Here is a 12015-nt window from a genome sequence, read left to right on the forward strand (position 1 = left end):
CCAACTTCCCCCAGGATTTCTTTGTTCTCTAGTTTATGAGCTGGCCAGGCAGGAATTCAGAAGCTCTGAGGACACAGTCCAGGGATGAGCAGGCAGTGGAGGGCTCATTACCCACCTGCAAGAGAATGACAGGAAAGGCACCCCCTTTTTGTCATCTCTGACTTATAGCCAAAAGACACCCCTTTTGGATCTCGGAATTGTTGGGGGAAGGTGCCCTGAACCCACCAGCTGGAGGGGAGAGATCCCGTGGTTTAGCCACCCTTACCCATGCCCAGCATCTCTTGTCCTGCCCCTACTCCCTGCCAGGAGTCTGAACACGCAGACGGGCACCTGCTGGAAGGCAGGCAGGTCTCAGGGGCTGGTGAGACACCAGGACACGGGAGGAGGAGCCTTTCCCAGCTTCCAGGACAGTATCTGTGGCAACTGAGTGGAGGAGCAGGGGAACCAAGGAGGGGATCCAGGGGCCAGTCCAGGGAGGACAGAAAATCTGTGAGGACAGACTCTGAGGTGGACTGGTACAATGCAGCAGTTTCAATCATTATGTTCTCAGTTTGTGTGGGGAAATGTGACCACAGACCAACATTTTGTGCAAAGCTGTGGTAACAGTAACAAACCACAACTGAAATTTTCTGTTAAGTTCATTTCCTCAGTGTCATTGGGAGATTCTCCCCCACCCCCCAAGGGACAATTCTTCTTCACTATTTGAGTCACAAAAAAGCAGACCCCCATTTATACCACAGTGTCAGTGGGGATCATTCATGTATTTTAATATTGTCCTCTACTTAGGCTCAAGGAGGCAAATTGCCCAAAAATAAGCTGGGTACAATCTGAACACTTTTGATGGTCATTTCAGCTAAAACCTGGGAAATAATTGGACGGTTTCACCACTTTACAAAGGTATGGAATTTTCATGTTGTTATATAAAAGATTTTTACTTTTATGTCTTCGAAAATTAAGAAAAGTTGATGGTTGATTTGATGTTTAAGGCTATAAGGTTTCTGGCTTGTGTATTTTCTGTTAATAACTTTTTATATAATATTTTTAAAGTTTTTTTTTAAGATTTATTTATTTATACAAGCACTCGGTACAGTCAGAAGAGCGGGAGGGTGAGAGGATTCACCAGAGCCAGAGCAGGGAACAGAACAGGCAGACTGATGAAATACACTGTTGAGGGGAGCAGCGGGAGTGGCAGGAGAGGTCTGTCGCACCATGTGACCAGAGATCGAACCGGCGCTGCAGAGGCTGCAGGCAGCTTCGCAGCTTCGCAGTCCAGCGCTCAACTGCTGCGCCACCAGGGGAGGCCCTGTTATATAATGTTAAGCTAGTACTCATATAAAGGAATTGATGTGATTTGGGTGACTTCATACATATAAAGTGAAATCATTATTTCCTTGTCTTTCTTTTTTATTGAAGATGTATTTTTATTTATTTATGCATACAAGAACTGGGATAGCCCAGAAGTGTGGGGATGACAAGTGTCACTGGATACAGAGCGGGGAGCAGAACAGGCAGATCTACTGAAATATAGTCTGCTGAGGGAGGCAGCAGGCGAGACAGGAGAGGTCTGCTGTGCCTTGTGGACCAGCTCCCTGGCTGGGAATCAAACTCATGCCGTTGTGGCTGGTGATAGCTTGATAGTGCTGTGATTTAACCCCTGAGCTACTAGGTGTGCCCTATTTCCTTGTCTTTCATCTAACTTCAGACATTTGTTTTTCTAGAAGAAATGATCATCTATTGCTCTAATGAAATTATGCTTCAGACATTGCCTATAAATACAAGTTTCTCTAATAAAACTGATAATTAGAATATTTACCATAGATATAAATGGCAATATATGGCTGTGAAGGTATTGAAAACAGCTAAGCTGCTGCTTATGATTAACTGAGAGTCTTGTGGATGAAAGGAAAAGGATGAGTTAGATAAACTTATTTGTTGAAAGTTCAAAGATGAATAGACTATTATATATTGATAGATCACGTTTACATGGGACAATAACATATATTTTGGAGTTTTGCACCTATAAACTCCCCACAAATATGGTTGAAAAAATCAAAGTTATCATAATAAATATAATAAAATAAATAACTATGAAGATGACTCAGGTCTGGGCTCTGTTCCAAGGAGAGTGTGGTCACAGGTACGTGCTGAGAATGGAGGGGCCAGGGAGGCTTCAGATTGGACTGTGGTAGTTACTCAAAAGGAGCGAGGGCAGATAAATTGTATTGTTAAGTGAGACACATCATTAAATTATATAAATATTCATTGTTTCCAAGAGCAGAAAATAATAATATATCATAATATTCTTGACAAAGGTCAAAACTCCTCCAATAGTATACTTAAGATTTGTGCATTTCCCCAGATAGAGTTTTATCTCAAAAAAATATTCTTAACCCAAGTGTTGAGAAATGAAATGTGGGGAGTCCCTAGTGACACAAGGGGTTAAGTCTCAGCACTGTGAAGCTATTGGCAGCCATTGCAGTAAGAGTTCTCACCCCGGCCAGGGAGCTGACCCACATGGCACAGCAGACCTCTCCTGTTTCATCCATTGCTCCCCTCAGCAGTGTATTTTGGTAGATCCACTTGCTCTGCTCCCTACTCTGTCTCTGCTGAATCCTCTCACCCACACACCTCTGGCCTGCACCCAAGCTCTTATATACATAAATAAATAAAACAAATCTTTAAAAAAAAATCAAAGAAAGATAGGTAGTGACATCTGCATCTAACTTTGAAATGCATCAGAAAGATAAGATGGATGAATAGAGAGATGGAGCCTTGCATAAAGATGAGTGATAAAGCAAATGTAGCGAATGCTAATGCTGGGATCTAGGAGGTGTGCTCTGCACTATTATTTCAATTATTCTGTGTGCTCGAAAATGTTCATAAAATACCATAGACTGAGGGGTAAATGTGGCCACACTCTGGGGGCAAGTCAAAGCCTCCAGCCTGTCCTTCAAGCCTCTGAGGGCACCCATTTTTCTGAGTTACCTGGAGGATGGAGACCACCACAAAGCTGTTCTGTGAGGCTGTCAGCCTGGCAGAAATCAAGGCTCTGAGTTTTCAGTGTCTCTCTCAGTGCCAGCTCCCAACATGCTCACAAGTCTGCTTCTTGGAGGTTCTACAGCAGCTGCTCTCTGGATTTGTCCTGGTTCCTCTCTACCGACACCTGCATCGATTGAGTTGTGTCCTGTTAGAATTTATTTTATTTTATTTTATTTTATTTTATTTTATTTGTGGGACCCTCCCCTGTGGCCTGGGATCAAACCAGCGCTGCAGAGGCTGCGGACAGCTTCACAGCGCAGCGCTCAACCGCTGCACCACCAGAGGAGGCCCCTGTTAGAATTTTTTAACGTGTTCCTTGACCAGAATCATGTGTTCTTTCAGAAAAGCTGTCTCCTGTGTCAGGGCTTGTGCACCACAGAGCATGTGGGGTATGTTCTGAAGGGCCTGGTGACTTGCTTCCTCCTTTGTGCTTTAGCTCTTGGGTGAACAGCTACAGCCTCCTCCCCAGGGAGGCTTGTCACTGCCTTCCCGGCAGCCTTTGTAGGGACCCTAATGTTGCCCTGCTCTTTGCTCCTTCACATTGAAGTTTCAACAAGCATCTTGGAGAAGTCCCTGCCCACACTGCCAGGCCTCTTGCCCAGGCCTTGAGAGCTGGCTCTGAGTGGCAAGGAGGCCTGGAAGGTGGCCACTTTGGAATCCACAGCACAGGCATTTGCCCCCCAAGGGCCCCTCTGGCAGGTTGTTGAGATATACCCCAGGATCCAGGGTTTGCATCATTATGACCTTGTGAGAGCCAGTCACAGCTGAGCAGTGAGTAGACCAGGATGCTTTTCCTTCTTGGATTGATTTTTTACTGGCCCTGAAGTTATAATTATCTTGTTCCCTCACTTGCTTAGTTCCTGTTGTGCTCATTCCTAATCACCCCCAAGACCACCCCAGAGTCAGAATCTTCATGGACATATCACACACACCAGCTATTCTGCCCGCTTCATCCTGGGCAGACCCCTGTCCCACAGCCTCAGTCCTGCCTCCCGGGCCTGGGTCCTGCTCACCTGGGCAGAGTTAAAGGCCCGGATCCTTCATCTCACCCTTGGCCTCTCTCCTGTCCCCACCCCTGTGGCTGATTTTCCTGTGTCCTGGTCTCTGTGTCCATCATCTTTGTTCCCCTCTGCCCACCAGTGTCCTTTGCCCACTAGAGGAGGGATGTGGACAATAACCCCTGAGACCACACACAGCTGAAGTGAATGTCTGTGTCCCCAGAACCTCCCTCACCTGGGCCTGACATGGGGTCTGGGCTGGATTCCCCTGAGGACTGGGCAGGCCTGGCTCCAGGGTCTTCTGGCCTCCAGGCCTGAGTTGCCTCTTGAGGGCCCCAAGGTCTGTCCTTCTCCAGCCTCTTTCTGAAAGTCCCTGGGGCGGGTCATGGTGTGGGGCTGCTCATCCTCTGTAGGAGTAACCCGGGTAGGACACTCAGCGTGCACATTTTATATGTGAGTGCTCAGGGATTTTGTTAAATTTTTTCATCATTTCCACTCTCCATTCTTTTAGACACTTGGACACTTGTATTCACTAGTTGGAATCTCCTGGTTGATAGAGTCAGTTTCTTGTAGGTCTTCTCTCTGCTTGTCATTTCCTTTCCATTTACATTATTTAGTGAGACTTTAATATTCCAGTTCACCTACTGATTTATTCATTTCTATGATTAAATCTCTGATTTTCAAGAACTCTTATTTTGAGCACCTGAACTTTCATAACATCTTTTTTTTTTCTCTTTCCTTTGTTTTTACTTCTAGAAAGTAACCAAATTTACCCATAATGCAAAGGGTACACTTACATCAAAATAAGTGTCTGAAATCCGTGTGGGAACCGAGGTTGTGTCTCCTGAGCTAAGGAGTGAGACAGGGGCCTAGCACGCTAGGAGAGAGGAGGGGATCACATGGCAAGGACAGGGTGACTCATGACAAAGATCTGATATTCTATGTTTGCCCTGACATATAGTAGGTTTCTTGGATACAAAGCTCTTTCTGGTAATAACCCTCATTTTGGGTAAGACCACCCATTTTCATACTAGGTAGTTATAGAAGTGGTAACCGTTTCTTAAGATGAACCCCGATGAACCTCAGATGGAAATAATTCACATGTCAAAGTGGCCTATCTTGGGGATACCTTTCTGAAGACCTGGGGAGGCCTGTCCTTCAGAGCACAATAAATGAGGGAAGAGCAGATGAGTGTGAGGATGGGACCAGGACCAGGAGGTAGATTAGGCTATAGGCCTCCTCAGTGTGCCTGGGTCTTGGGGCAGGACGTGGAGGGGGGCTGAGGAAGAGGGGGCAGGCTGGTCTATGGGGCTAGAGCAAGTGTGTCAGGGGGCAGAAGTGACAGTTATGGGAAGAGATAAAATCTTTTCCTTATGCTTAATTTGTTTTAATATATATTTTTGATACTACTGATACTGATTTTTTGATACTTTTGATACTATTGACAACAGTGGTAGGGATCTGCTAGGGCTCCAGCTTCTCTGCTTTCACAATAAACTCGCTCCTTCCTCCCAGCACGGGGTTCAGGTCGGGTTTACACGTGTCTTTGTCACCTTTACTCAGTGTCCAACTCTCACGACAGTGCAAGCTCCATGTCTCCAGGGTCCTCTCTCTGCTCCCCATTGTATCTGAAGGGGAGGCAGCTTGGGGAGGCAGGAGCCAGCCAGGGAGAGGGATGCTGGGAAGTGAAGAGGAGGCAAAGGCAGAGAACACTTGGGAGATGCTCCCTGGTTTCCTGAGAAAAGCATTTCTCAAAGTGTGGTCTGTGAAGCCCTTGAAGTCACCCAGAACCTTTCATGGGATCCATGAGGTAAAACTAGTTTCAAAACATCATTTAGACACAATTGTCTTTTCACTATTTGGCATTTGCTGAGGTAAAATTCAGTAAGAGTGGAGCTTATAGTACCACTGCAGAAGCAGTAATTCTTCACCAGCACTTACCTGCAGGAACAAAAATCAAAGCCAGTTTCACTTGAAAATGTCCTGAAAAAAAGCATTAAAAGTTATCTTCATTATTGTGTCATCCTCAACTCCACATTTAAAAATATCTGGTGTGCTGACCTAGAAGGACACACAGAGCACTTCTGCAGCATCCCAAGCCCTGAGTCCCGAGGAAAATATTTGTATGAGATGAATTAGACTCTTTATTTGTGGGCAACACCAATCTTAACTGAAGGGATGAATGACACAAACTAAGGTTATTTAAATTTGGGTAATTAGAAGATACTTTCCTCAAAATGAGTGTCTGTTTCTTGAAGAAAATCAACAATTAGCAATGACAGTAACTTTGCCTGATAAAATAAAAGCTCTCAGAGAAAACCAGAATTATGAAAAATTGAGTGCATCACTACTTGACAATTTATAGTATGAATTTTTCTTTTGGGATTATGATTAAAAAATAAAACATTTTTTGATCATTTGATTCCAGTGTAATTAACACTAAAAATCTATGTAACTTAGTGAAACAATGTATCACCTTAAAACATCATACATTAGGGCCTCCCCGGTGGCGCAGCGGTTCAGCGCTGGGTTGCGAAGCTGCCCGCAGCCTCTGCAGTGCCAGTTCTATCCCCGGCTGCTCCCCGGCCGCCGGGCTAGGGGTCCACACAGCACGCAGACCTCTCCTGCTGCCCGCTGCTCCCGTCAGCAGTGTACTTCAGTCCTTCTGCCTGCTCTGCTCCCTGCTCTGGCTCTGGTGAATTCTCTCACCCTCCCGCGCTTCTGACTGTACCCAGTGCTTGTGTGAATAAATAAATAAATCTTTTTTTTAAAAAAAAAAAGAATAAATTTGTTTAAAAAAAAAATCATACATTAGCACAAGTTCCAAGCAATATGCAAGAGAGGCCTATGGAAGGAAACAGAATAGGAAATAGTCCCTGATATTATTTCAGGTTTCACTTAGCAAATAACTTTCCAGAAAGTGCCACCTGTGCAGATTTAATTTAGTATCAATATTCACATTTATCAGAAAACACTACTAGCTTCTTCATTCCTCCCGGCTGCTGCTTCTCCCAGCCCAAATCCACTCCTCCCTAAGGTGAGGAAGGGAATTTGGGGCCTCCCCTTTCTGTGGATGTCACCCTGTCACAGCATCATGTCTCCCTCTCACAGGCTCTGTGGGGTGGTGCAGCCTTGATGACCCCACACTCACCCCCATTCTCTCTCCCCTTTTCCTGGGGGTTTCCAGGGAAGACAATCAGCATCATCCTGCTCCAGTTACAGTCTCCAAGGACCCTCCTGGACTCCTTCTCCCCAGGCCCCTGGATGTGGTTGTGATGCCCCTCACCCTCCTGCTGCTGCTCTGGGGGCCCCTGGCCCTGATGGAGACCCTGGCGGGTGAGTGCGTGTCCAGCTGGACACTGTTGCTCCAGGAGGGAGGAGCAAGGAGCCCCCTGCGGGTGCAGGACCCCAGGAAAGGCTCATCTCCCCCCAAACTCTTGTTCCCCTTCAGGCCCGTTGTGTTCTGGCCCCTTCTGTCCCTCCCGCCTCCCCTGAGTGCTCTGGGCCCCTGAGTCTGGGCCCTTCTTGGCCCACCCCCCTTTTCACTCTCACGGCCCCGCCCCTTTCTCCCCTCCATGCCCATCTCCCTGGGCCCTGGGCCCGCGCTGAGAGGAGGGTCAGCCCGGGTCTCCCTCCCGCCCCCAGGTTCCCACTCCCTGAGGTGTTTCTCCACCGCGATATCGTGCCCCGGCAATGGCAACTGCAAAGGCAACGGCAACGGCAATGGCAATGGGGACTACCGCTACATCGCCGTGTGCTACGTGGACGACACGCAGTTCGGGCGGTTCGACATCAGCTCTCCGGGCCAGAGTGTGGAGCCGCGGGCGCCCTGGGCGGGGCAGGTGGGGCAGGAGGACCTGGACGAGGAGACTCGGATCCAAAGGAACAGCGCACAGTGGTTCCAAGCGCTCCTGAGGGACCTGCGCGGCCGCTACAACCAGAGCGAGGACGGTGAGCTTCGCGGAGCGGGGCCAGGGTCAGGTCACCCCCATTCCCACCCTCAGGCCGGGGTGTCCCGAGTCTCAGGGTCCACTGGCCCCTCCAGGCTGGTGGATCTGCCAGGCCCCTCCCCCGGGAAGGGACTGTCCTGCTGGCCCTTCAGTTTAAGTTTATTCAGGGTGAGGGGGGCGGTTATTGGGGTGTGATCTCCGGGCTGACCGCTGGGTGGGGCTCAGGGTCTCACACCCTCCAGAGCATGTGTGGCTGTGAAGTGGGGCCAGACCTGCGTCTCCGCGGCGGGTATGAAAAGTTCGCCTACGATGGCGCGGATTTCATCTCCCTGAGCGAGGACCTGCGCTCCTGGACCCCCGCGGACTTGGAGGCTCAGATCACCCAGCGCGAGTGGGAGGCACAGGGGAGGGCCGAGCGCGTCAGGAACATTAAACAGAGCAGGTGCTTCCAGTGGCTCCTCAAATTCCTGGTTTGGGGGAAGGAGGTGCTACAGCGCACAGGTAAGAGGGGCCACAAGGCCTCGAACCTCCCCTCTCCTGGCGCCCTGCAGGGAAAATGGAATAATGGGCAGAACAGCACCTGCTTTCTGGGCAGAGAGGGAGAGTCCCCTGGGCTCATGTTCTGTGCTAGAGAGAGACTCGCCCAGAAGACACCACTTTTCTGGACAGTTAAGGAATCCAGTCTCTCCTGAGGGAGGGAGGCCATCCTGAAATCACTCTCCTTGGATCCTAGTGACCCGGCAGCCATCCTGGGAACCATGAGTTTCTCTTCAAGGTCTTGTTTTTGGTCTGAGAACAGTTCTGGATCTGACTCCTGCCTTTCTGTGTCATTCACCCTCCACCCAGTCAGGAGCAAAAGTCTGTGTTCTCCTCAGAGACCTGCATCCTCCTACCCTGGGCTCTCACCTGATTATCCCAGATTCCCCAGACTAGGCTGGTTTCTGGGGTTTGTGCTTCCTCCCTCCAAACCAATTGTCATGTCCATTCTGAGGATGGTCAGTGAGGCTGCTTCAGTGTCAGGAAGGAAAAACCCAAAGTGTGAATTTTTTGTCCCTTCTCCTCAGATCCCCCAAAGACACACGTGACCTTCCACCCCACCTCTGAGCGTGAGGTCACCCTGAAGTGTTGGGCCCTGGGCTTCTACCCTGCGGACATCACCCTGACCTGGCAGCGAGATGGGGAGAACCTGACCCAGGACACAAAGCTGGTGGAGACCAGGCCTGGGGGGGATGGAACCTTCCAGAAGTGGGCGGCTGTGGTGGTGCCTTCTGGAGAGGAGCAGAGATACACATGCCGTGTGCAGCATGAGGGGCTGCTGGAGCCCCGAGTTCTGATTTGGGGTAAGGCGGGAACGTGAGCACAGAGCTTCTCAGGGACATCAGGAGCCCTTCTGGAGGCTCCTCATCCTGACCTGGGATGAGGCCTGGGGCTCAGGGTCTCCTGTTCCCGTCCCTTCCAGTGCCCCCTCCTCAGCCCACGGTCTCTACCAACTCCACCGATTCCAATGTGGGCCTCATTGTTGGCCTGGTTCTCCTTGGAGCTGTGCTCATTGGAGCTGCAGTGGCTGCAGCTGTGATGTGGAGGAAGAGGCGCTCAGGTAAGGAAGGGAGTAGAGGGTCTTGTCCACTGGGGGCTTTCATGTCCCAGGGAGAACTTGCCCTTCCTTCCTGGTTAGTAGAGAGTCTGATCCACACACATGTGTTGCCCAGTCTGGAGCTGATTGTGAACACTCACTCTTTGTAAAGCACTTATGAAAATGAATCACAAACTGTTCACCTTATAACTATGGTGATGGGGATCTCTTTCCCAGTAAATGTCATAGGGGAAGGACCGTGCTGTGGAAAAACTGCAATTCCCTTCCATATGCATTCTTCATAAATCCCAGTCCTGACCTGGGTCTTCAGTCACAGTTCTAGGAACTTCCCTCTGACCTAGACTTGGGGATTCCTTTAGGGCTCCATGGGCTGACTCCTCCCTTGTCTCACATGAGGTTTCTTTCCACAGGGGGACAAGCAATCATCTACAGTCAGGCTGCAGGTAAGTGTGGATCAGGGGTTGGGTCCTGAGCCCCTGCAGACAGCGTAGAGGGAACTCTAGGGAGAGTCACCCTCATCAGTTCCTCTGAGGGTCTCATCTCTGGGCTCTGGCCAGGTCTCAGGCAGCAACAGTCCTCAGGACTCTGGGATGTCTCTCACCCCCTGGGACACACCAGAAGATGGGGCCAGGTTCTGGGGAGCTGTGATTGGGACACTCTTAGGATGCAGTGGACTATTGAGAATGTTATCACTTAATGTAACTCACCTGAATTTCTTCAATATTATTTTTTATCATAGAATGAGTGTTCTGTCTTGTGTGGGACTGAATGTTATAGGATTTCTCTCACCCCCATTTTGTAACTTCAGGATCCTCTGCTTTATTTAATTTTATTTGTTTTCTAGCGATCAGTGATTGATATAAATTATTTTATTAAATCTATTTATTTGTTCTCTTACATCATCGTTAATTTTTGTATAATATTTGATTTCCCTCTCAGGTGTAGTCCTTATAGTTCTCTCACCACCATAGCACCCATGATCCATCACTACAGTCCCTCATGCTCTTCCCTCCCCTGTTTGGAACCATCTCTCTCCCTTTCCCCTGCTATATGCCTCAGATCTAGGATCAATTTGCAAATTTTGTCTTTATTCTGACCCTCTGTTTGATTTCTGTATATCCCACATATAAGGGAAACCATCTGATATTTATTTTTTCCTTCTGACTTATCAAGCTTATTATCCCTTCCAACCCCATCCATATTTCCCAAATGACATAAGTTTCTGTTTTTGATCACTGAGTAGAATTCCACTGTGTGTATGTACCACAACTTCTTGATCCATTCAGGATCCCCTGATTTATAACACAATGATAACCTGAAGCAGGATGTTTCCCAAACCTCCTGCTTGGGGGAGTCTGGTGCTTAGTTTCTGTTGCCTTCCCAAATCTGCTACTTGGGGGAGTCTACAACTTTGGTTCTGCTGCTTGCTGGAGTGGAGAGGTTGCTGGGTGTACTCACTGCTTGTCTGAAGTGGTAGCCATGACACCCTTGAACCCCCTTCCCGAACAATAAAGAACACTTATGTCATGATAGCTGGGATAGCAAGTTTCTCATACAAACTGTATAAAACCTTGCCATTGTTTTTCCTGGGTACTCAGCTCTTTGGGGAGCAATCCCACTGAGCCCACCGGTGTGATAATTAAGTCTCTCTCTCCACCTCTCTGAGTGCCCTCTGATTTCTCTGGGAAACTACCAGAACTTTTTTGGCTCCCTGGTTCTAGTTCAGCACCTCCCAAGGGACTGAAGGAGAGCCTGGTCACCTCTCATGCCACCTCGCGAGGCCAGATAGAGTTGTCTGGTGGGTGGAATGCATAGCCAGATGCCAGGTCTTTGTTTTAGGTGCAAAGTAGGAAGTGATTTTGTACAATCCACTAATAAATTAAGGCAATAAATTCATCAGTGGCTGTTTTCTCACAATAAACAGGTGCGCCAGAGTAACTCCGTCACAGTCAAGGTCGTGATAACAGTGAGCTGTCAGACAAGGATTCCATGTCCCTTGAAGTGTCTTTCAAAATAAACATGATTTTAAAAAATTATTTCTACCTTTAATTTAATTTACATATTACATTTAATTTTGCTGTTCATTATTTTTTCTTCACGCTATACCAAGTGGTGTCTGCAGGGTCATAGCACAGAGGAGTTGTCAGTGGCCTGGAGCTGTGAGCAGGGCTGACTCTGACCCGCCTGCAGGGAGTGGGGTCCTGGAGTCCCAGAATCAGCCTCCGGGGCTGGTCCTCCAGGGCGGCTCAGGCCTTGCTCTGCCCTCCTCTTGGCCCCCCTGAATCTCCTGACACCCCAGCATTGGGTAACTGAGGGTGATGTCCTTGGTAAGGAGGGGTTAAGGACACCCCTTAACCATCTATCTCCCTCATATTTTGCCATCTGCTGCATCAAGACAAAACATGTAAGACCTTTAATGGAAAGGAACTTTAAT

At 48.5% G+C, this 12015-nt stretch overlaps 1 protein-coding gene across 1 annotated transcript in view; it reads left to right on the top strand.

Annotated features, from left to right (window-relative positions):
- The window catches only part of LOC119251322 (patr class I histocompatibility antigen, A-126 alpha chain-like), a 13702-nt gene extending 2149 nt beyond the window's left edge, over window positions 1-11553 (top strand). Inside the window, exons 2-8 of the mRNA XM_037518660.2 lie at window positions 7225-7373; window positions 7683-7988; window positions 8213-8488; window positions 9052-9327; window positions 9447-9584; window positions 9992-10024; window positions 11506-11553. Of these exons, the coding sequence (XP_037374557.2) occupies window positions 7313-7373; window positions 7683-7988; window positions 8213-8488; window positions 9052-9327; window positions 9447-9584; window positions 9992-10024; window positions 11506-11519 (1104 nt within the window). The 5' untranslated portion in view covers window positions 7225-7312 and the 3' untranslated portion in view covers window positions 11520-11553. The remainder of the gene's footprint in view (window positions 1-7224; window positions 7374-7682; window positions 7989-8212; window positions 8489-9051; window positions 9328-9446; window positions 9585-9991; window positions 10025-11505) is intronic.
- Window positions 11554-12015: the final 462 nt, after the last annotated feature.

The sequence above is a fragment of the Talpa occidentalis genome, unplaced genomic scaffold (assembly GCF_014898055.3).
Source record: "Talpa occidentalis isolate TD23 unplaced genomic scaffold, MPIMG_talOcc4v2.1 talOcc4.2, whole genome shotgun sequence".
NCBI classification, from domain to species: domain Eukaryota; kingdom Metazoa; phylum Chordata; class Mammalia; order Eulipotyphla; family Talpidae; genus Talpa; species Talpa occidentalis.